This window comes from Heloderma suspectum, chromosome 2 (assembly GCF_057233095.1).
Source record: "Heloderma suspectum isolate Gila_16-S chromosome 2, 16-S_ref, whole genome shotgun sequence".
In the NCBI taxonomy this organism is placed as follows: Eukaryota; Metazoa; Chordata; class Lepidosauria; order Squamata; family Helodermatidae; genus Heloderma; species Heloderma suspectum.
The window spans coordinates 203412378-203436407 of NC_139459.1; the positions used below are offsets into that span (position 1 = coordinate 203412378).

Sequence of the window (24030 nt, forward strand, 5' to 3'; positions counted from 1 at the left end):
AGCCACTATAGGTTAATCATACATTAAATCCACAGAAAACTATCTAGTAATTGTAGGTTCTCTGTGGGTTAACCCACTCTTACCTGGTTCACATGACATGACAGCCCATGGGTTAAACAACCCACGGGCTGTTGGGGATGAATGGGAGAGGGTGGACGTGCTGGCTGCAGTGAATCCTTCACTTCCGCTTTTACTCAGCAACCCATAATCAGCTCCTTCGTAGGTTGCTTAGCGTGTCATCCAAACCTGGACCACTGGGTTGTTTAGGGGCTAAACAACCCAACAAATTAACCCATGATTTGTTGTTGGGTTAACCGCCGGGTTGCTTAGCCCCTAAACAAACCAACAGTCTAGGTTCGGATACCGTGCTCAGCAACTCACAAATGAGCCAATCATGGGTTGCTGAGCAAAAGTAGAAGCGGTGGGTGTGCTGCAGGCACCCACACTCTCTCCATCACCGACAGTCCATTCATTAAACCCACGGGCTGCCATGTCATACAAACTGGCCCACTGCATCTAGGTTCAGCACTGCATAGCAACCCCCCAAGTAGAGGCTAGATATTCAAAAAGGCTGCGGCACATGCCTAGCAAACGAGCTAATTAACCCACGGTTTGCTGCTGTCATGTACAAACAGCCAGCTTATGTAGACTAGTCATTCCCAGCCCTACCCAGATACTAAGCAAGGCTTGGACCTCGGATCCTTTGCGTGCAAAGCTCTACCACTGAGCTCTAACGTGTGAGGAAAACTTCCGTGGCGTTATTTTAAGGGCCTGGGTGCGGCATGTATGCCCGTCCAGAAGAGAGCAGGATGCCAACCAGCCTCCCTCATACAAACCCAAGCCAAGCTGAACCTCTTTCTGTCTCCCCTCTCCATCAGCCACCTTCCGCCCTAATGAGGGAGAGCTTCACGTCCTACGTAACTCCGCGTCCACCAGCTTTCCCCCGCCTCACGCAGTACTAGGCAGCTCCAGGCCCGCTTCCCGCCCAGTTCTCAGCTTCCGCCTCAGTCCCTCAGGAAGGACCCCGCTACTCTCATAGAAAGAGCCGCCGTGCACGCTCTAGGAGCCTACCGCAGTGCCTGCTGCCTGCCTTGAGAAGGAAGGAGAAGGGGTCCTCTCTGGATGGGCGTCCGTGCGGGTGCCTAGGTGATTCTGCCGATTGGGTTCCGGTTCCGGTGAGTCAGTGTGTGACTGACTGACTGAGGGCTTGTGAAGCTGTGTGGGGGACTCCCGGCTGGACGTGACCCAGCCATGGCGGACGGTGGTGCGGAGCGGGCCGATGGCCGCATCGTGAAAATGGAAGTGGATTACAGCGCCACGGTAGACCAGCGCTTGCCCGAGTGCGAGCAGATGGCCCGGGTGAGGCACCGGGCCCGGCCGAGGGGCTGAGTCATGGCGCGGCGCGGCTTAGGCCGCATCGGCCTTTCCCTCAGCGTGCAGTTGCGGCACGGGGGAGGGTCAGCGCGGTAGCCCAGGGCGGACTGGGCAGTATATCTTGAGAGGTGGACGAAGGCGTGGGGGGCAATTAAAGGCTCGTCCGTATCGTGGAAGTTGCCTTATTCTGGGGCGGGAAGGGAAGTGACCCAGTTGCTCGGATGGGCTGTATGGCCCGGGCCCGCTTCCTCCTCGTATTAGGCGGCAGGGCCGGGAGGAACGGGGAAGGCGAAGGCCCTTTTACTGGAGCGGTAGCGAGTATGATAAATAGGTGCCGGCCGAGGAAAATGTTCCCTTTGAGAGTGGCCTGTGGTCTGAATCGGGACGAACCTTTTCCTTCTGGACTGTTTCGTAGAGAAATGATGTCTCCAAATCTGAAGTTAAGTGGCTGTACTTGTTATGGTAGTGGCATGAAGGCGTTGCCTTTCTTTTAATACTTTGGCATCGTCTGGACGGCCACTTGCACCCAAAGAGAAGTGTTCAGTGGAGTGCTGGTGTGGAAGAACGAAAAGAGGGAGGGAACTTTCGAATGCTCAGGGGTAAGAATTACTCATCAAATAATGAATCGGAGACCAAGGCTGCAATTCCTTTGCATGTTTATCTGGGAGTCAGTACCACTGAACTCAGTAAAACTTCTGAATAAGCATGTGTAGGATTGCACTGCATAAGCAATGAAATCTACTGGATTACAGCGCAGTTTTTGAAATTCGATTGATATAGAGCTCAAATGTACAATATTGATGTATGCATTTCTTGTGTAATATAAATCAGTTCTAGTGCACTATGAATTCCTTTATCTTGCATTAAACCATGATAAGAACGCCATGAAGCAGCACATAGTAACTTATATTAAGTGTATGTTTTGATTGAGAGACACTGTAAGCAATACAAAGTATATCCTAAGTATACCATTTAACAGTTGTAGCTATTTTAAACTTCTGTTCTTCTCAGTGATTTATAAAATTGATTATCAGGAGTTTTGAAAGTTCAGAACTCTACTGTTTAGAAGGGTTCTTTTATTTTGTTATGTCTGTGCTGTCATTATATTGATTATAGCAACTGCACATACTAATGAAGGAGTGGATACACCTTTGATTTATTTAGGGAAGTCACTTTATCTTTTTGTTCATTTCCTAATTCATAAGAGTTGGGCTCTAGTGGCAATAGTCTAAGTTTATTTCCTAGAGTGATAATAATGAATTCAGAAACCTGTATCCTGATGGTACATCTATAGTTTACTCCTCGTAGTGTCACGGTATTTGTACCTGACCTGTTTCTGCCATAGCAGCTGGGACTTGCAGGAGATTGCAGGGACTAGTCCTCACTGTTGCTTGTCTTGGCTGCTGATTCCAAGGTAATTTGTTGTCTCCTCCTAGCAAACAAAGTATGTAGTAAATGCAGCTGGAGACTTCTCCTTGCACTTACCTCCCTGCCTGGAAGAGGCAACTGCTGTTTTAAGATTCCATTGGACTGCTGCTCCTCTGAGGTGGGAAAGGATGGCATGCTGCCTTTCGGCTATCCAGACCAAGTGGTGATGAGGGATCTGATTGTTGCCCTTATACTTTGGCTGCTTTACAAGTTAGGATAGGCCCTTCTAAGCATATCAGCTGAGCGATAGCTAATTTAGATCCCATACAGTACTTCTGTTGAACACAGGGAAAAGGGAAACAGGCAGTGACTAGGCCCTTTCACAGCAGTTTCTTCCCCTTTTACTGTGAGGCAAAATCAGCCTACATAACTTGGATGTAAGGGTATCTGGGTTGCCTTTTACAGCAAGCAAAGACAGTCAGCAATGTTGGCAAGAGAGGTAACTGCTGAGTCAGATCCTCTTGCTGCTGCCTCTCACAGTGGAACTACTGGAAGGTTTACTTTAGGAAGTACCCCCTCTTTGAATTACATTTGCACGTTTTATACAGTGAGGTATACTCACAGAGTGCTTTAAATTAATGGGTAAAATTCCCTAAATAGTTTGAAATGCTGTGGGAAGAATGTTACTGTGAAGTATTTGGAACTACACCCAAAGTATTCAGGTACACTTAGGGCGTAATCCTGTGGGGATAGTGGACTGCCTCCGAAGTCAGAGGTAGCTATCTCATGCAGGGCGGGTGGAGCGCAGAGGGGATCCTCTCTTCCGCATTCCAGCCACCCTGCATTTGCAGCTAGACAGCTAATTTCAGCTGGCTAACCAGGGTGCTGCGGGGGGGGGGGGGGAGGCTGGACGGCACACAGGAAGTGTCATACCGGCTCTTCTGCAGCCCCCTCTCCACTCCCACGAATGCCCCCTTTTCAGCAGCTCTGTGCTGCTCTTCCAAGCGCTGAGCCAGGGACAAATCACACCTCCTATGAGGGGGCGGGGAGTCGGATTTCTGGGAACTGAGCTTGGGGCGCCTGCTCCAAGTTTGGTTCCCAGAAACCAAAAAATCCCATGGCCATCTAGACGCTGTCTAACAGCCATAGGATTGCACCCTTAGGGTGCAATCTTAGGTATGTTGAGACAGAAAAAAGTCCTACATGGCTGGTTGGGGCATGCTGGGAGTTTGAGGACTTCTTTCTGTCTAAACATTCATAGGATTGCACCCTAAGAGAGCAATCCTATGGTCCCTGGGAGGATTTCCCAGAGACTATAGAACGATGCTGATTCCCCCCTCCAGCGACTTCTTTTCTGATGATGATGTTGTGACCTTGGAAGAGGGCGGGGAAGGAGGAAAGGGGGCTGGATGAGGGGAGGGGACAGGGGAGATACGGATCTTCAAGCTTCTCTGTCACGTGACGTGACACCACCCACAGCAAGATAAGTTGGCTGAAAATGGTTTAAGGTGAAATGGAAGGTGTTTCTCCATTGTCCCACCCACCTTCCTGCAGGGCTTTGGACTACAAAAGTCCAAAGCCCTACTGTCCAAAATTCTAAAGCAGGGAAACCTAAATAGGCCTCTGAACATCTCTGGTTGATATCTGAACATATCATTTGGCTTCCACTTTTAAAAATGGATGCCTACTTTCTTCTATCTTTGCTTCTGGCAACTTGAAAAAGAATACTGTGCAACTGTAACTTAAGTAATTTGAGATATGAGGCTCTGCTTCATATCTTCTGCGAGTCCAGGTACCTAGAAGAAAAAGACATACTTAAAACCTGTTGCCCCCAATCCAGCTATAGTCAGTCATGGGTCATGACTAAGTCCAACTGAAAGCAATAGGGATGTTGCAATATTGTTTTCAGTGACACAGTTTGCACATCAAGGTAAGCCAGATTTTTTTTTGAATTCTGGCTTACCTTGAGCAAGCATGCTTGCACATGCTGTTCAGTTGCTCCTGCTTGACTCCTCCTGTTAGTGGGTGCGGCTAAACAAGACAGGGACTCTGTCCATGGTTTGTTTAGCATGATATCTGAACCAGGATCTCTGTCTTATAGTTTTCTGATCTACAATAAAAATAACATGTATTACCTCAGCTTTGTTAAATGTCATGTTGGATGTGTCATGTTGGCAGTTCTCTGTCGTTTTTAAAAGTACTTTTTCCCCATCATTTTGAACGGTACATCTTGTATTTTAGGATGGAAGACTTCAGGAAGCAATTGAAACCTTGCTGTCGTTGGAAAAACAGACTCGAACTGTAAGTACAATACACAGTCCTTTTTTAAAAAAGTAATTTTAGCCTGTGGCTCTTTAGCCCTAAGTTGTTTTCACAAGATTACTTAACGTGAATTAGTTGCCCCCTAATTCCTTCTAATAATTCTGGTGTAACTGCGGCTAATGGCTTTGTTGTAGAGGTCAAAGTGATAATTGGTAGATTTTCCCCCAAGCTTTCAATGTATACTTATGAGTGATGGACATTCTCATTTGTTCTAATGCTTATTATTGCAGAAACAGATGGTGGAAGAGTTCTTCTAGGTTAACACAGTGTACCGGACTTGTGTGCAAGTAGTGTTATAGTGGTGCTCTTGTGGAGGTCAAAACTGCAAGAAAAAAGAGTGGGGAGTAAGGAAAGCAAGGCATCACTCTTGTTCTGTAGTATACTGCCACTGATTCTGTGAGGTAAATTAACTTGATGTGGGTAGCAGAACAGTGAGTACATCCATGGCTTTGGCTTTATGCAGCCCTGATTGCTCTCCTACTGTGGACGTTAAGTTGTGTCACCAGGCCAGGAACTCATTGTTTTTCATTGTGTGTGTGCGTGTGTGTGTGGAGAGGTATTAGTGCTAGTCCACTGGAACTGTTTGGAAACATTGTACATTCTAGAAGCAGTATCTCTGTGCTTAGGTTTATTGTTAACAAATATGTTTTTCTTTTTTAGGCTTCTGATATGGTATCCACATCTCGCATTTTGGTTACTGTAGTAAAAATGTGTTACGACGCTAAAGACTGGGATGCTCTTAATGAAAATATTATCCTTCTGTCAAAGAGGAGAAGTCAATTAAAACAGGTGAGATTACAGTAAGTGGGGCGATGGCAGATAAAACAATGTCCACAAGTTTTCTCTAGACTTTAGTTTAGTCAATCATTATTTTTAATAGCTACCAATAGAGGACACTTTCCCTTTCTGCCAAATAAATGTGTCCTTTTTGTACCTGCTCCTGGTGATGGGTTTTACAAGGCAGGAGTAGCAGGTGGTATGTATTTGTTTTTCCAGCAGCTGCTCCCATCTGTGATGGTGATTCTGCTTCCCAGCACAAGATGCAGCCTTGCCTTTTTAAAAAGGATCATCATGTCTGCCTATTTTGCCAGTGACTTCTTTAAAAATTGCTGCTCCTGTGCCTAGAAGCTTTTCCTACTGGTCATTAGAGTTAAACTTCTGGTTGCCATGGACATCCTGTCAACCATATTTGTGATTCCGGTCCAGAATCACAGCCTGAAGAGATGCACTATTTTGTATTTTATTTCCACTTGAATGCATGATTAAGGGTGCAATCCTATGGCCACTAGACACTGTCTAGATGGTTATAGGATTTTTCAGTTTGTGGGAACTGAGCTTGGAGCCAGGGCTCTGAGCTCAGTTCCCAGAAACCTGACTCCCCTTCCGCCACTGCTTTGTAGGCAGTGCAATTCATCTCCAGCGCTGCGCTCGTAAGAACAGCGTGGAGCAGGTGAAAAATGGGCGCTCCTGGGGGTGGGGAGAGGAGGAGACGGTGGTAGCGCTGTTACGATGCTTGCTATGCACCATCTGACCTCCCTGCTCCAATGCGGCCTGGTTAGACAGCTGAAATCGGTTGTTTAGCCACAAATGCAGAGCGGCTGGAGCACAGAAGAGAGGACCTCCTCGGTGCTCCGCCTGCCCTGCATTGAATAGTTGGCTGCCTCCGAGTTCGGAGGCAGACAACTATCCCCATAGGATTGCGCCTTAAATGCACTTCTGTGTTATTCCTATATTGGTCTGAATTTACATGCTCATATTTTAAAATCATGATTGTTTTGTTGATGGAATATTTTAAAAGAATGTGTGGAAAGAACACATTGGGCTGGTTCACACAATCACCATGTTTAAGCTGTTGTGCGTGCTGGCATGTGCTAGGCGCCAGTTGCCTAATTACCTGTTGAGGTGCGGTTTATTATGTCGTCTGAACCCAGGCAGCATGGCTTGTTGGAGGTGGAAGCAACCCTCAAATAACCCATGGGCTGTTGTTGGGTTATTTAAGGGTTGTTTCCCCCTCCAACAAGCCATGCTGCCTGGGTTCAGGTAACATGACATGCTACGCCTGGGGGTGGGGATAGTTAAGCAGATGAAGCTCAGCATGCACCAGGACTTCTTTAAGCAGTGAATCTACCTACCTAACTCTCATACTTTGCAGAACAGGTGATCTGAAAATAAGTGTGGTTCTATTACAGTTTTATGCTGCTTGCTGTTACAAATATCCCCCAAATGATGTGCTCTTGTGAACAAACCACCTTCAGAATGCTTCCCAGAGCTTGTATATTTTCTTAGGCTTCATAGTGGTCAACCAAAAAACTGCAGATTTTGTTTCTTTTCCATCTTGTCCAGGAGAGATCAGCCCTAATGACACTTTCACATTGCTGCATATTTAATTCTTAATCTTATACTGATGCATCTTGTTTTAGTTTTGCATAGCAAGTGTTTTCGAAGTTTGTTCATTTAACATTAACTACCATTTGTTTACTTAGTTATCAAATCTGATCCACAGCCCAATTAAGCCAAAGTGGTTGGGTTTCAGCTGATTTAACTCAGGAGTCTGTAGAGCATCTTGCTAATTGTGACACAGCGTATGTGATTTATAGAGTGAAACAAGGATTTACAGAGTGAAATCTGGAAATAAGTTTCCCAAATGGCTTAATTATACCATATGTATTTTGGAGATAGATGTTAAGGGAGTTTCCATGTTGATCAGAAATCTGTTATATATATATATTTTTTTTTTTATTACATTTATATCCTGCCTTTTTTCCTCCTTAAGGAACCCATACATGTTTGAAATGAGTTAAAAATGTTTGATTCAGGCATCTAATTAAGTGCATCCTGACAACTTAATAAAGATGTCCTGAAATTGTAAAGTACACATTACATCTTTGTTAGAAGATGTGCAATTGACTAGTGTATTCATTCAATGGTTGTGGCAAAATGCCAAGAGCATTTCAATCTTTCTTTTGTTTAGTCCCCTGCAACCCGCCCTTGGGGAAATTACTGCTAGTTTTGAGGGGGAGATGGATTTATTCTGTTCAATTAAATGGCCTATCTGTTTCCTACTTGCTGTCTTTAAACGCATAGTTGAACTGTGTATTTCCAGCTTGCTAGAGGTTGCTTTTTATAATACTCACCATATATTTATTGTAAGGTTTACTGACAAGGTTTCAATCAATACGTACGTAGATGGACTATCATAGTATATTTAATGTAAAATATAGTGAAGTATAGGAATTTGAAATAAGTTAACAATGTGTGAAAGTCCAAAAAGAGGGAGCAAAATGGCTGTCTACTTGGGTGGATTGATTAGGTCAAGATGATTTAAATAATGATTTAAATCAATTTTTAAAAGTTGATTTAAATCAAGTTTCCCATTTAAACGTTTTCATATTATTTACACTGTGTCACTCTTACAAGCAGATTTTGCATCTCTTTTCACTGTGTATATATATTGCGCACTTTCGTTTTTTACCTACTGAGGGAATGTTTTTAAAATATTCCTTTGTTATGGCCAGCACCCATGACAGTGGGGTTAGCAGCACAATCCTATACATGTCTATTCAGAAATAAGTTCCATTGAGTTCAGAGGGGCTTAGTCCCAGGTAAGTGGGTATAGGTTTGCAATCTTAGTATGGGAATACAGGGAGACGCACAGTGGGCAATTTTGTCTTTTTTTTCTTTCCACTGTTTTCCTTTTTGCTTCACTATGTCTTGCCCTCACAAAAAACAAAATAGCAAACAAAAACAAAAACAAAGTGCCCATGTATGATAGGTCAAAGTGAAGTTTGATAGTAGCTGGGCAGAAAACATTTAATTTTGAAAAATCCCATTTGGGGATTCTTTAAAAGCATCTGTTTTTGACAACCCTGGTCTATTGTTCTCTTAACTAATTCCTCTGTCTTGCTTGGCCCAACTCCACCACCATATAAGCACAGAACAAAACAATACAATACTATCTAGCATGTTTTTTTAGTCAGAGAAACTGAAAGCCCAGAACGTCTAAGAAGCAAGAGCTAGTGTCCTGAAGAGAGTCATTTTCATGAGATGAAAAACTGAAGCGAATGCCCGTGTTTGATCAGTTAGGTAACTCCATTTTTATGAGACTGTAAATGTAGGTTTAGCATATTTATGATGATGTTTAATTGCAACACTTATCTTTACATGAGAGAGAAATAGATTTATGGTTTCTTTAAAAAAAATCAATTGTTTTAAAAATCAATTCAAAGTTTTAAAAAATCATTTTTTTTAAAGATCACTGATTTTTATCCACCCTGCTGTCTACCTACTCATTATAGTCTAAGGAAGTAATACCATACCTCCTCAAAATGTCTTTGCCTATTACACTGTTCATTCCTTAATATTCTAGTCTAAAATATTTTCTATCCACTGCTCTAGTTGTGGTGGTGTACTAGATTACTTCAAATACTGAAGAGGTAGTCTTTTGGCTACCAGTCTAGCTAAAATACTGGAGAGCTAGTCTTTTAGCCAGCAGTCTAGTTCTCAGTAACTAGAGGTGAGGAGTGGACAACAGTGTTGGTGGGAGGCAAAATCCCCCCTCCCTGGGACCTCTGTGGGCTGGATGACATCAGTGAGCATGGCACAGCCACTGATGTTATCGACCTGCCTGTTCCAGCCTTTCTGTGTGCTGGGAGAGGCATGGAGTTCCAAGCATCCCCAGCGTAGAGAAAGGGGCTTGACCAGGGCTTTGGGCAAGGTCAGCACCCCTGTGGGTCTGCTGGGCACCATGCAAAGTGACTCCACTGAGAAGAGTAGGTGTTCTAGAGCAAAACGACAATGGAACCAATTACCTAGGGAGGTGGTAGGCTCTCCCACACTGGAGGCATTCAAGACGAGGCTGGACAGCCATCTGTCAGAGATGCTCTGACTTGGATTCCTGCATTGAGCAGGGGGTTGGACTCAATGGTCTTGTAGGCCCCTTCCAACCCTACTATTCTATGATTCTGTGATTCTTCCTGGTGCTGACTGAGTCCTTTGTGACCCCACTGTGATCTCCAATCTCAGATGAGAAGTAACAAGGGGCATTTCTCCAGGGGGCAGGGCTTTGGGGAACCCTTGAGGAACCACAGGAGGCTCTGTAGGTTGGTTTGGGGACTTTGATGAACTAGAGTAATTCCAAAGGCCAGGGTTCTGCACCTCAACTATACATAGTGGCTCTGTGCTGGGGGCCACGCTGCAGGGATATAGATCCTGCAGGGATATAGATCACAATTAGTGTGAAAACTGTTTATGTGTGCTCTGTCCACATATTTAGGACATCGGCAGGGGGAAATTGTTACTGTTGAATTAACATTTACTTATTTATTAAATTCCTTGATCACCCATCTGGCCAGTCACCCGGCCACTCTGGGCGCTGTACAGTAATACAACAGTTTACAAACATGGCAAACATGTTGAAAATCATAAAAGCTAGATGTGTGTCTGAAAGAGAAAAAGAGATAATCCAACCTGTTGCACTGATCTGTAAGCAATTTTTCCAAGCCCCATCCTATTGCTCAGGTTCAGACACTTAAAGACCTCTTAGTTTTCTTAGACAGTTTAAAACTAATTGCGAAGTGCACTGTGCCTTTTGCATTTTAAAGATTTGTTCTAGTTGCATGATTACTTATTTCTATTGATTGTACATCACTTTGGGTGTCTTTTTGGCGGAATACATTTTATAAGTAATGAATAAATGATGAAATAATAGCGTACAGAAGACACATGACATTCCTTTCGCCACCATCCAGGTTTGCTTTCACATGTTGGATAGTTCGCTGTCAACAGTTAGAATATGGCCTTTCCTATGTCTTCCCCTGTTACAGTTATCATAAACAATATTAGGAGAGAAAGAAAGCAGCAAAGAGAGGATTTAGAATGCTAGAAAAGGAATGGGATAAGTTTTGAGAAAAAAATACATATGAAAGAACTTGGAAGTTTTTCTTTCTTTATTTAAAGGCCAACATGTAGGATTTTTCCTATGTCGTGCTGGATAAAGTAGGACTAGATGGGTTAGATTTCAAAGTTCAGTAGAATAAAACCTCATTGCTCTATGAACAATGGAACTGTGATAGGTTGCCTAAGGGCGTAATCCTATGGGGATAGGCGGCCGCCTCCGAACTCAGAGGCGACCACCGATCCAATGCAGGGCAGGAGAAGCATGGAGGGGATCATTCCCTCTGCACTTCTCCTACCCTGCATTTGTGGCTAGACAGCCAATTTTGGCTGTCTAGCCATGGGAAGGTGGAGTGGGGGAGGAGGCTGCCGGAAAACACATAGGATGTGTCATACCAGCATTTCTGCGTTCCCTGGCCTGGAAGGGCGCCCCCCCCCCCCAACCACCCTGTTTTGGCGGCTCTGTACTCCTCTTCTGAGCATGGGGCTGTTCTGTGCTGCCTGCAAGGAAGGTCGGTTCTCCAGGAACTGACTTCGGAGCACAGGTTCCAAGGTTGGTTCCGGGAAAACCAGATATCCTATGGCCGTCTAGCCACTGACTAGCGGCCATAGGATTGCTCCCTCCGGGAGGTAATGCAGTCCCCTTCATCAATGTTTTTGAAGTGGGGATTAGATATTTATTTGTCAAGGGCTTTTGATCTGCGTGTACACACACACACACACACACACACACACATATATAATACATTCTGCTAGTGTAAGAAGTAATAAAAGCTCTTTGAAGCTGTATATTTAATGTTATTGATGTAGCACATTACACGAGTCAGCACCCACTCCAGGTCAGATCAGTGTAGCGTTGTTGTAGAGCCTAAGGTTCTGGAGACAATTTAGGGGAAAGTTGCTCTGGTATTTGCAGGGGAAATTATGCTGAAAAGGGAAGAAAAATCAGATACATTATAGGTACTATCCTGTGCCTGTGAGCTGCACTTGTAGGGTGCCAAAATGGTAATCTATGGGAAGGCTCTTCAAGTTGGTAGGAGTAGTGAAAGTTCACAGCATTTTAAAAGAATCAGCAAAACCATATGCAGTACTAGTATATTATGCAAAGAGCAATCTTAAATGTATTATTCATGCTGCTCTCAGAAATATTCTAATTGATGTCTCTAGCAGACAGGCAAATTCTGTCCTTTCACATAGCACTTTGCGTTGCTGGAGAAATGTCTTTAACATCCTTAAACACAGCTGTTAAAGTGAGAAGAACTAGGAAGAAGTATCTAAGCTACATCTTTAAGGTCTGCCTGTTTAGTATGATTTATATCTGAGAATAGAAGCAAATAAATTATTTAGCAGTGACTTTTTATTTCAAAAATTTCCATTTTTATTTATTTGCAAAGATTTTGTGTTTTGATAGATACTAATTTTGAAATGAAATTTTGTAAAGGGCAGCATTATCTGAACATTTGGATAAATAGGTATTCTGTTTATGCAAGTCTATGTTGACACTTGTTTACAGCTTTTCTCATTCATATTAGGCAGTTGCTAAAATGGTCCAGCAGTGCTGTACTTATGTTGAAGAGATCACAGATCTACCAATCAAATTGCGTTTAATTGACACATTGCGCATGGTCACGGAAGGAAAGGTAAGAGATTTTTCCTTTTCAAGAATAGTAAGATGTATTTATTTATTTGATGCACTTATATACCATCCAATAACTGTGTTTTATGGGTGGCTTATGAACAGTAAAACATTACAAATGAAATAATAATCACAGAACAATAACAACATTAATAAATTCAGCATATAAAAATGAGCAGCTGGGAGTCAAATAGGGAAATATAGTGTAGCTAAAAGTATGCAATAGATCTATAATTCAGTGAAATCTAAAGTTCACAGTTTAAAAGCCTCAGAAAATAAAATCTTCTTCTGGTGCTGAAAAGACCACAATGAAGCCTCTCTGGAGAATGAAAGGTGTGCCTCTCTGGAGAGTGTAACCAGGGTGCCACCACTGAGAGGTATGATGCGTGGCCCAGTAGCCACGCATTGCATCTCCCTTGATGAGGGCAGCCAGAGAAGGGCCCATAAACATGATTTCAAGGTACATGTGGGAGGAGGCAGTTCTTCAGATAACTTCATCCCAAGCTACTCAGTGCTATAAGATCACAACCAGCACTTTTGAGTTAGGCTAGAAATGGACTGGAAGCCAGTAACATGATAAAGCAGTGACATAATATGATCAAATCATCCAGACTCTGTTAAGTCTTGCTGCCCTTTTCTCATCTAGCTCAATTTTCTGGACTATTTTCAAAGGTAACTCCGCTTACAATGCATTGCACTAATCCAAACGGGAGGTGTCAGAGCATGGGTAACTGAAGCAAGGCTATTCTAAGAAAAACACACACACAGGCTCATCCCTCACCTCCTGTCCCCAGAAATAGCAACTCCTATTTTACTCACTTATTTGTTGAGTTTGCCAGAGTGTCGTTTATAGAAGGTTTATACAACTGTTTGACTGTGTTAATTGTACCAGGTAAGCAGGGTAAAGGAAGAAGAAAATCATTTGGACTGTAAAGATGAGTCCCTACATGATCAAAATGTTTGTCAAGAATAGTTACCTCAAAATCCACATTATTTACAAAGGTCCTTGTGCTTGTGGACTAATTTGAGCAAGGAAATACTCTATGAAACTAGGGCTTGCCTGGAAGCTTCCAGCCTTCCTAGCTGTTTTCTTATCACACGTGTAGGGGAGCTGCCTGATGTATTTTTTCCTAATACGCAAATGGTCGACCTTTCAGATGTTTCTGACTGTGTACACTCTATAACATTTTAAAAGATTTTTGGATTGCTTCCCTATAGGTTTTTAGAATGAGAGTAAGAAAGAAATGACAGCAGAAACCAAAAACTTTCTGTTTTTAAAAATATGTTTAATCCTTTTTTCTATCACACAAAGAACTGGCGGTTTTCTGGAGGGTTTTCTTCAACTGAGGTACCATGAATATCCATCCACCATAATCTAGAAGGCAGGGAGACACAGAGCGAGGCCTCTGAACCTGAGGATTAGAATAGGTACATATGGGAAGAGGCAGTCCTTAGGATATCCTGGTCCTAGACTATTTAGGGCTTCAAAGGTGAATACCAGCAGTTGGATCTGAAAACACATTTGTAGTTAATGCTGATGAAACAATATAGACAAGCTCCAGCTAACATTCTGGCCTCCATATTTTGAACCAGTTGAATTTTTCAAACACTACAAAGGCAGCCCGACATAGATACAAGACTGTACCCTGAATGTTCCTAGGGAATGTATTACATTGGGCTTTCCCCAGGCTAGTATGTTTACAAAAGAAACAGTTTAAAGTAATGTAGGAAAAAGGCTGTTTCTAAAGATAGTGGATAACCAATGTCTTGTGAGGACCTATTTTCACCTTTACACTCATCTGCTATGGCTAAACCTGGAACAAAAAGTCATCCTTGTGAATATCTATTGTGATACCTTCACCTAAGAGATTTCCAATATGAGGATGGTTGTTAGGTTCTTGTATTTAATATTTGCTGTGAAATATCATTGAAGTCATATTCTGGAATGTATGTAAACTTTTTAGTGGTAATTATTTCAGTGGTATCCAAATCTACGCATATCACGAGATGCTTCCAAAAACACTGGTTGTAGCCAGTGGCACAGCAAACAACTAAATGGTATCCAGACAAATATGCTGAAACCAAAGGTCATGGCAAAAAGAAAAAAATAACACTGAAAAATAAAACCCAGATGTGGATTATACAATTCAAACTGTATAATAGAAATTAGACGTTAAACCAGAACTACAGCAATATATTTAACGCACTTGTCTCCTAATTTCCTCAGCTGTCAGTGTATACAAACTGTTCAATAAGTAGCATATTTATCAATGTCAGCCAGCAAATCATCCTGACTGAGTCTGTCTTTCAAAAGAAGTTTCTAAGCAGTCCCATAAGGAATCTCTCAGCAGGATCCTTATATAGCAAGCAGTACCAACAACAGTGCACTGTATCTTCCAAGAATTTTGCCCACGTATACGCTACCATTAATTTGTAGAAACTTTAAATTTGCTGATGGCATAGTTTAGAACCTTCTCAAAGAACCGTGGTTTATTTTACATGTGCAGTTTTTCATGTCCTTGCAGTAAGGAGAAAGGAGGGGCATATGTGCATGCATGCGTGATGGATATATGGGGTGCGTGCGAGGGAGAATAAATAGAGGATGAATAGCTAGGGCTGCATGGTGTTTGTGTATGTGTGTGAGAGAGAGAATGTCTATGGTGAGCCAGCATGAGAGAGAGAGAAAAAGGGATGGGGGGAACGTGTTGGCTGGCATGGGAGAAGGGAGGTTAGTGTGTTGGGGCTCAGATCCCACCTACGCCTTGTACTCAGTCTTGTGGGCAGGTCGCTAGCCATGCCACCAATACAGCCGTTTTGTGGTGGTACCCAGGACAGTTTTATCAAATTGCCAGTTGTGTCCACAGGCCCAGAAAGGTTACCTACCCCTGCCTATGGGGATTTCTCCACACAAGCACTGTGTCTATGCAGGGAAGGATCATGTTTTATGATTTCAGTGTCAATATAATGTTTGTGGGCCAAATATTTTACATGAAGTTAAAAGCCTTTGTTTATTTTTAGATCTACGTTGAAATTGAGAGGGCTCGGTTGACAAATACCCTTGCAACAATAAAAGAACAGAATGGAGACGTAAAAGAAGCTGCCTCAATTCTTCAAGAACTTCAGGTAATAGAGCAGAAGCACTTAGCTTGAACTGAATAACAGCTCACCAAGTACTGTCACTTTGACCCTTTTTAAAGATTTTTAACAATTGTTTTGACTATTTGACATAATGATAGAAATCAGAGAACTATGCACTCCATAAGCTTTTTGTAGCTATCTTTCAGTTACCAAAAGTATAGTGACAGTATAGTATTTAAATGTAGTATTTAACAGTACAGTATTTAAATATATTGCCTACATGATGTGATGCATTATTTGCCAGAAGTTGTTGTCAGTTCTCATGGCACCCTCTAAAATTTTACTGAGCAGTTGCCCCAAACTGAATTCTGGCAAGAACTGGAACTGATAAGGCTTCTGTAGCTGAGTTGTATGGCTATATTTAAACAGATAATCATAGAGATATGATAGCGCTCTTCAAGTACTTGAAAGGTTGTCACAGAGAGGAAGGTCAGGATCTCTTCTTGATCATCCCATAATGTAGGGCATGGAATAATGGGCTCAAGTTACAGGAAGCCAGATTCCGGCTGAACATCAGGAGAAACTTCCTGACTGTCAGAGCAATACGACAATGGAACCAATTACCTAGGGAGGTAGTGGGCTCTCCCACACTGGAGGCATTCAAGATGAGGCTGGACAACCATCTGTCAGGGATGCTCTGACTTGGATTCCTGCATTGAGCAGGGGGTTGGACTTGATGGTCTTGTAGGCCCCTTCCAACCCTACTATTCTATGATTCTATTCTCATACTGAATCTTACCATATATGTTAGCCTTTTGGACTTGCAGTACAACTACTATAATTTTCTAGTATGCTCAGAGACCAAACCTATTTTACTTAAGTGAATAAAAATTGGATTTAATTACTAAATTGCTTTTGTTACAAAGATGTAGTGCAGAGGTAGGCAACCTGATGCCCTCCATGTGGTGTACTGCCATACTCCCTAACCATTTGCTGGTGTTGATGTGAGTTGTAGTCTAAAACGTCTCGAGGGCACCAGGTCGCCTACCCCGGATTAGTGTGTGGTGCCCTTAAATTTTGCATATCAGTGTCTATAATGTTCTAATATGTTCTGAATTTTAGGTAGAAACTTATGGATCAATGGAAAAGAAGGAACGTGTGGAGTTCATCTTGGAACAGATGAGGCTTTGTCTGGCTGTCAAGGACTACATTCGAACCCAAATTATTAGCAAAAAAATAAACACCAAATTTTTCCAGGAAGAAAACACAGAGGTAAGTCTGGTGGTAGAAGATTTGTGCTATGCTGGCTTATGAGATGTTATGCACATGGGTTTAAATAGATTTCTCAGTAGTATTGGAAAAACTATTGAGTTTAACATGTCTGTGTTAACCTGACATTATTTGACTTTTCAGAAATTAAAACTGAAATACTACAACTTAATGATTCAGCTGGATCAACATGAAGGTTCCTACCTTTCCATCTGTAAGCACTACAGAGCTATTTATGATACACCCTGCATTCAGGCTGAAGGTGAAAAGTGGCAACAGGTAAGAAAACTAAAGAAAACTAAATATACTGTAACCTATGAAAATAATTGTCTGTACAATCAGATACCGTATGAAAATAGATCTAGCTTACCCTTTGGGGGTGTGGGACACACAGATATTTCCTTTGGCTGTTCTTTTGAGAACAGACCTATAGTCAAGTGCTGTCACTTCCCCACTCTGGTCAAGATTTCAGTAATACAATTTGTGTTTGTACATGGGACATACATAGGAATCTGCCTTATACTAGGTTAGACCATTCATTTAGCCCAGTGTCCTCTGTCTTACAGCACCTCTCTAGCGTGTTGGACAGAGGCCTTTCCAAGCTCTACCTGGAGATGCTGGGATTAAACATGGGACCTTTTTGTATGCAAGGCATGTACTCTATAATTGAACCATGGGCTGTCTGTCATGCAATTGGTTCACATTCTACTTTCAGTTCTTCTTATTGCTTAGTCTTTTTTTGTGTGAGAACAGACCCAAAATCAATCAGTCATAGCCATGACATTCTTCTCTACTGAATAAGTTGTAACTAAAGTTGTATTGGTGTAGATTCTACTGTGAAAATGCTGGGTTACAGGCTTTCCTTTCTGCAAATGGAAATGCTCCTTTAGTTTGTGGAATGGACTGAGAGACAGTGGAGACTCCTGCCAGAGGAAGGGGTGATTTTTGTTGATTTCCCCCTGCAGTCACCTCCCACACTGTTCAGTAGGGTCCCCCAACCCTCGGGAGTCAATTTTTAGAAGGTATGGGGGAAGAAGGAATCAGCAAAAAGCTTGTCTCCCCCTTCCTCCAGTGGGAATGTTCCATGAGTGGAGCTCAACTCGGGGACCTCTAGGTCTAACCCCTGTATTCAGACACTTCACAGGTTTGTGATGCAACTCCAGATAGCGCTTAACCTATGATGCAGGTGTTCCATGCCTTTATGTGATGCCTGATTCATGCGGTGAATCCGTGTCTGCATCATGTAGTGAGGGGGCAGAATCTCTGAGATGATACCTTCATGCATGTAAGCCTCCCTGTGGATTGCTCATATCATATTCTATTATCTGTGCCTCCACTCTACCACCACACATTGCACTGTCAGCCCAGTAAGTATCTGAGCTGGTCCCAATTCTCAAAGTTGCTAGTGTTGCATGTAAACTCCTGATTTCTCATATTAGCTACCAAAGATAGATATACTGCTTGTGGAATGAGTGCATAGCTAGTAATAGAGAGGAGAAAGAGAGGTTTGAAGACAAATGGAATAGCAGTTAGCAGTGTCATGGCATTGCCAAGAATAGCATGCTTAGGTTTCATTAGGAGAGCAAATATGGAGCCAGCACAAGAAGTCCTCTCCTACTCTACAGTAGTGTGGTCTTTGCTGGGTTATTTGTTCTGGTTGTATCCCTTAAAAATAGACATAATAAAACTTAAATCCAAAGAGCAGTAACAAAAGCATGGTATCCAAGGAATTACTGGAAGAATATGGATTTGTTTTCTTGGAGAAGATAAGACCACCTCACGTTTTCAGATTCACAAAGTGCTGTCTTTAGAACAAAAGGGACAAGAAATTAGTGCAAAATATGGTCAAAATGGTTTATAGGCTGTTTGAGTTAGAGAAGATCAATGTTCTAGCTGAAAGAGTGAGTGTGGATCAAGCTTGCTTAGGGGTTAAGGTCTTTAGGTTAGATAAGTATGAGGCTGGATTTGTTTAGGTGGCAAATGATTGACTGGAGGAACTTTAAGGTTATTTCCATTTATGGGCTGTATCCAGTTAGCCCCTTCCATCAGTGGAACTGCTTCTGCTGGCAGAATGGAGAAGGGGATGATTGCCCATCCTGCAGTCCTCTGTGCGCCCTCAAAATCTGCTCTGAAGAATTGGAGCAGATTTTGGGTTTGTGTCTGAGTGCATGGGGCTGTATGGGAGAGGAAAAGAGGGTGAAGTCCCATTGCATGAGTGGAAGTTCACTCGTGCGATGTTGGATTTCACTCTGTATAATCAAGGATGTCGGTATGCAGAGGATATACTGTCATTTGATTAAGATTCCTGCTTCTGACACAAGGTTGGATTTTATGACCAATTTGACCCCTTCAAGTTCTCTGTTTCTGTGATTCTGTGATAAGGCGGATTTAATTCATTACAAGAACGTAGATTAATAAGCTCAGCCCTCTCTTACAAATGGCAATTGCAGCTTTCTTTCATTTATTACATTTGTGTATTCTGTATCTCTTCAAACTGAAGTTTCTTCTATCTTTCTCTGAAACAGGCACTGAAGAGTGTTGTTCTTTACGTTATCCTATCACCGTATGACAATGAACAGTCTGACCTGGTGCATAGAATAAGCAGTGATAAAAAACTAGAAGACATTCCTAAGTATAAGTATGTAATTTTTTTGATATGAGAACATAGTAGTATTTGTTTGCGTGCTAATGTACTAGGGAACACGTCTTGTAGAACTTGATATAATGTTCAAAATGTAATGGCCTTGTAAAGGTAAAGACGTTTGAGTTACCACTCTTTACAGTATGTACAATTATGCTTGAGTTTGTACCCAGTCCTTTGCATGTGCAAGTGGGGACTTTAATTCTTAACATTTTGTGTAAATTTATTTATATCAGACCAAACAGAATTAGCATCCTTGATGTATGTTCTGTAGTGAATGTACCTATGTTCTATATACCGGAGGCCGTGTCAATGCATTCCTTTCTCTGAATTAGTTCTTGTGTCTATTTTCTAAAAGCACCTGCTTCATTAATACATTGATATTTCTGGCAGAGTTCTTAAAAGGCAAATGTTTCCAGCAGAGTTCTTAAAAGGCAAACTTACTGACCAAGTTCAAGTGTAATGGTAAATTGTGGGTTAGCCCACGATTTACTGTGCATGAGCGGAAGCACACATGCTGCCTTTAGCATGCTCCGCACTTCTGCTTTCTGTAAACCACCTATGACTGACCTATTCTTAGGTTGTGAGCATGACGTGCAAACCTGGACCGCTGGATTGTTTATGAGCTAAACAACTCAAGGGTTAACCTTAAAACAAACTATGGGTTAACTGCTGGGTTGTTTGGCCCCTAAACAACCCAGTGCTCCGGGTTCTCATGGCACACTCACAATCTACAAATGAACCAATTACACGCTGTGAAAGCAGAAGTGAGGAACATACTATAGGGAGTGCTCCCACTCATACACAGCAAATTGTGGGTTAATTAGCCCACAATTTTCTGTTACTTGCCAACTGGCCCACTGTCTTATGGTGCACGAGAATAACTTTGTCGACCAACCATTCACAGAGGCTTTTGCGTGTGTGTTTTTTAACAGAGATCTTTTAAAACTATTTACCACTATGGAACTAATGCGTTGGACTACTCTAGTTGATGAATATGGAAAAGAATTGAGGGAAGGATCTCTAGAAAGTCCTGCAACAGATGTATTTGGTTATACAGAGGAAGGTGAAAAAAGATGGAAAGATTTAAAAAACAGAGTAGTGGAGCATGTAAGTATAATTGCTTTCTAGCTATTAATTAGGACTGTGAGTAGTGCTATTAGTAGCCATTTTCATCCTATTTATAAAACTGTGTTTTATAAATAGGAAGGATACAGGGTTTGTATTCCCAGATTAAGCTGTTCCTTGGGATTTTTATTAATTATACATGACATGACCTTTTGTTGAAGTCAGAATGTAGTTAACACATGCAAAGTGTAAGACCTATTTTAATTTGTCGTAATCACTCCTCTAGCTTTCCATATAAATACTTAAATAGTTTTTAAAGCTTTATGCTGCTGAGGATTCAAGCAGAATTGTTACCTTCTGTAAAACATTTTAGTAATAGTCCTTTCCAGTGAGCTGTTTCCTGTGTATTAGGAGGTTTATCATAATGTCTTGTACATTACTTGGAATGCCAAAATGAAATAATTGCTTGGTTTACACTAGATAGGCCTTTGGAATCTAAGCATGTTTCATTCTACTACAGGATTCTTATGTGTGGAGGTCATTTCAGTTACTTTTCAACAATAACCTTTCATTCTGATTTTTTATTTTAGAATATTAGAATAATGGCAAAATATTATACCAGAATTACCATGAAGAGAATGGCACAACTTCTGGATTTATCAGTTGATGTAAGTGATGCTCAGTGATTTTGGATTAGAGAAAAACTATGGCATAGTTGAAAAATTATGAATCAGAGTAGTACTTTTTGAATCTTTGTGGCCCAATCACAGTGAATAATGTGGCAATTGCAAACTCTCACTTTGGGTCTGGGGCACTTACTTTCATATAGAACAGGGTGAATGTGTCACCCTCCAGATGCTGTTGGACTGCAACTCTTAGCATCCTTCACCACTGGCTGTGCCAGTGAACAAATACATCTGGTTGAGGCTACAATCCTATAAATACTTACCTGGGAGTACCATTTGAACTCAGTGAGACCTATTTCTGGGTGGACATGCATAGTAACTAAGGCATGCTTAGGATTGTGCTATGAGTTACCTATGGGTAAATGTTAGTCTGGAAGAAAACTTACATAGGCAGTGTTCCAAGGCAATTGCTATAGTGTAGATATAGAATCCCCAAAATTATGCTGAACAGGAGCCATTTTAGTAAGTCAACACTTAGTTGCAGCCATGGTCTCTTAGCCTTTACCAGTGGAACTTCAAGAGCTAAGAATAACTAATTCTAGTTGCCAGCTCAATACCCCCCTCCATTCTGGGCAACCCCCTCCCTCTTAGCCAGCCTTTCTCAAAGGATAAGGAGAGTGTGCCAGCTTGAGCACTACTGCTTGGAGGTGACCTGGGCATCTTTAAGCAGCAACATCTCTCTCTCTCTCTCTCTCTCTCTCTCTCTCTCTCTGCCTTTCCTGAGAAAAGAGCTATAGCAGGGGTGGGGGACCTCAAACCCAGGGGCCAAATCTGGCCCCCAACCAGGAATTGCTTGGTGGTTTCCCAGCTTTGAACAGTTCTTTTTCCCATTCTAAAAGGTTGAAATGCCTAAGGCTTAGTTACTGGCAGTAAGAGCTTCATTCTAGAAAATGTGGATATTTTCTGTATGTCGGCCCCACCCCTTTTCCCCTTGGGCACTGTAATGCAGCTCCGAAGAACTTCCTTGAAATGGGATTTGAACTGAAAGAGGTTCCCTACCCCTGAGCAATTGGGAGGGTGCCCAGCTGGGTGCTGCTACTTGAAGATGCCCCTAATACCTTGAGGCAGCAGCAGCATCCAGTGCCCTCCACCCTGTCATTTCTGCTGCAGGTTGCCATTTTGGCCCTGTGCGGCCAAAGTTCTTGGCCACGCAGCAGCCAAATACCCAGCTTTTTCCCAAGTGTGGACCTGGGAAGATGGTGGGATTGCCACACAAGTGCTGGGACAATCCATGCCAGTTTCTGCAGCTTCAAAGTTGGGTGGAAGGCTGCCACTCATCACGATTGCTACGGGCAGCAGAATTGTTGAAGCCTTTTAATAGATTACACACTCTTTCAGCTTGGGGAGCTTTATCCTCTACAATCTGTCATATACTACTTCTGGCCAAGCCCCCACATTTCCTGCTTGCACTCTTTGTAATCCTCATCGAACTGTATGTATACCTAGTTTCTATTACTCACTGACCTATTCCTGCCCTTGTTCCCATATGCATCCAGAAATGTGGGAAGTAAAGTGTAGGAAGGTTCTATTGTGTTTGCCCTGAAGTGCCCTGACCTGCTATGCATATTTATTCCTTTCATAATGGTCACAGAAGATGTTATGTGGGATTACATGTTCTGCAACTGTTTTCATAATTGTGTTGCAAAGAGATAGCTGGTCTTCAGATATGAGTTTGGCTTGCATCATACAAGATTATCTTGACACATTGCTCAGCAAATGTGTTTGATAACACCAATATAGTTTCAGTTTGGGAAACGCAAATTTTAAGAAATTCTAACTGACGTTATCTCAGACAGATAAACAGAACAACCAAATTGATAAACAAACCAGCCAAGCTGAAATCTCTGAATCCATTCTTAAGTCCAATTTATTTCAGTGGAAATAAATCAACTTTGTACAGGCAAGTTTGATCTTCAGAGTTTAGATGTCTTTGAAGTATTATTACTCAAAGCAGTTTTTTCAGTTTAATTATCTAATTCAGTGTTATTTGTTTACTTTACAGGAATCTGAGGAGTTTTTGTCCAACTTAGTGGTGAATAAGACCATCTTTGCAAAAGTTGATAGGCTGGCAGGAATTATCAACTTTCAGAGACCCAAGGACCCAAATAACTTACTCAATGACTGGTCTCACAAGCTCAATTCACTGATGGCTCTAGTTAACAAAACTACACACCTCATTGCCAAAGAGGAGATGATACATAACCTGCAGTAGGTTGCCTCAGTAGCCTTAATGCTTTAGGGAGGCATTGAATTGGTCATAGAAAGAGACTTTATCCCACTGTATATTTGTTTTTTGTTTTCATCTCTCCCGGGTGAAACTTAGAACATAATCACTCTTGAAGAATTGTTGACAATTAAGTTCCTTTTATTATTCATTTGGTTTATAACAACATTTTTTTTGCTGCAATTGATGGAAAAACACAATAAAAGTGTATTGCCTGTGTAATGGAAATGGCCTTTGATTTATCCCAGTTTGTCCTTACCTTGCGTTTGTCTATCTTGGCTATCTTTTTTCCTCTTCCAGATGTATGAATATGTTGTAATATATTCTTTTATAAAGAAATGTAACAAGATGATTCTTAAAAAATAACTTTTCCCAGACACTGTGTCTAGGAATTTCAAGCATGAAATTGAATTTCCATTTTTAGTCCATGCTGTGGTGTGGTAGTTTTATAGCAGAATGTGATCTAAGAGAA

General features: G+C 41.9%; 1 protein-coding gene across 4 annotated transcripts; it reads left to right on the forward strand.

Moving 5' to 3' along the window:
* The first annotated feature begins 1011 nt into the window (after positions 1-1011).
* PSMD12 (proteasome 26S subunit, non-ATPase 12) lies at positions 1012-23780 on the forward strand. 4 transcript variants are annotated; one of them, XM_084837466.1, is made up of 12 exons: positions 1178-1359; positions 2811-2920; positions 4984-5043; positions 5725-5853; positions 12489-12596; positions 15611-15715; positions 16793-16942; positions 17084-17218; positions 19465-19577; positions 20516-20690; positions 21239-21316; positions 23337-23780. In XM_084837466.1, the coding sequence occupies exons 4-12, from the start codon at positions 5734-5736 to the stop codon at positions 23544-23546; spliced, it is 1194 nt and encodes a 397-aa protein (XP_084693592.1). In that variant the 5' UTR covers positions 1178-1359; positions 2811-2920; positions 4984-5043; positions 5725-5733; the 3' UTR covers positions 23547-23780. The 4 variants fall into 4 exon arrangements, with proteins under 4 accessions (XP_084693593.1, XP_084693592.1, XP_084693591.1 ...); XM_084837467.1 differs by lacking the exons at positions 1178-1359; positions 2811-2920 and adding an exon at positions 1012-1175; XM_084837465.1 differs by lacking the exon at positions 2811-2920.
* The last annotated feature ends 250 nt before the right edge of the window (positions 23781-24030 follow it).

Excerpts from the sequence above, each read along its gene's own strand:
- PSMD12 (XM_084837465.1), top strand. The coding sequence starts at position 1,252 with ATGGCGGACGGTGGTGCGGAGCGGGCCGATGGCCGCATCGTGAAAATG. Across the intron at positions 12,597-15,610 it reads GCATGGTCACGGAAGGAAAG|ATCTACGTTGAAATTGAGAG; the intron begins GTAAGAGATTTT and ends GTTTATTTTTAG. Across the intron at positions 19,578-20,515 it reads GAAGACATTCCTAAGTATAA|AGATCTTTTAAAACTATTTA; the intron begins GTATGTAATTTT and ends GTTTTTTAACAG.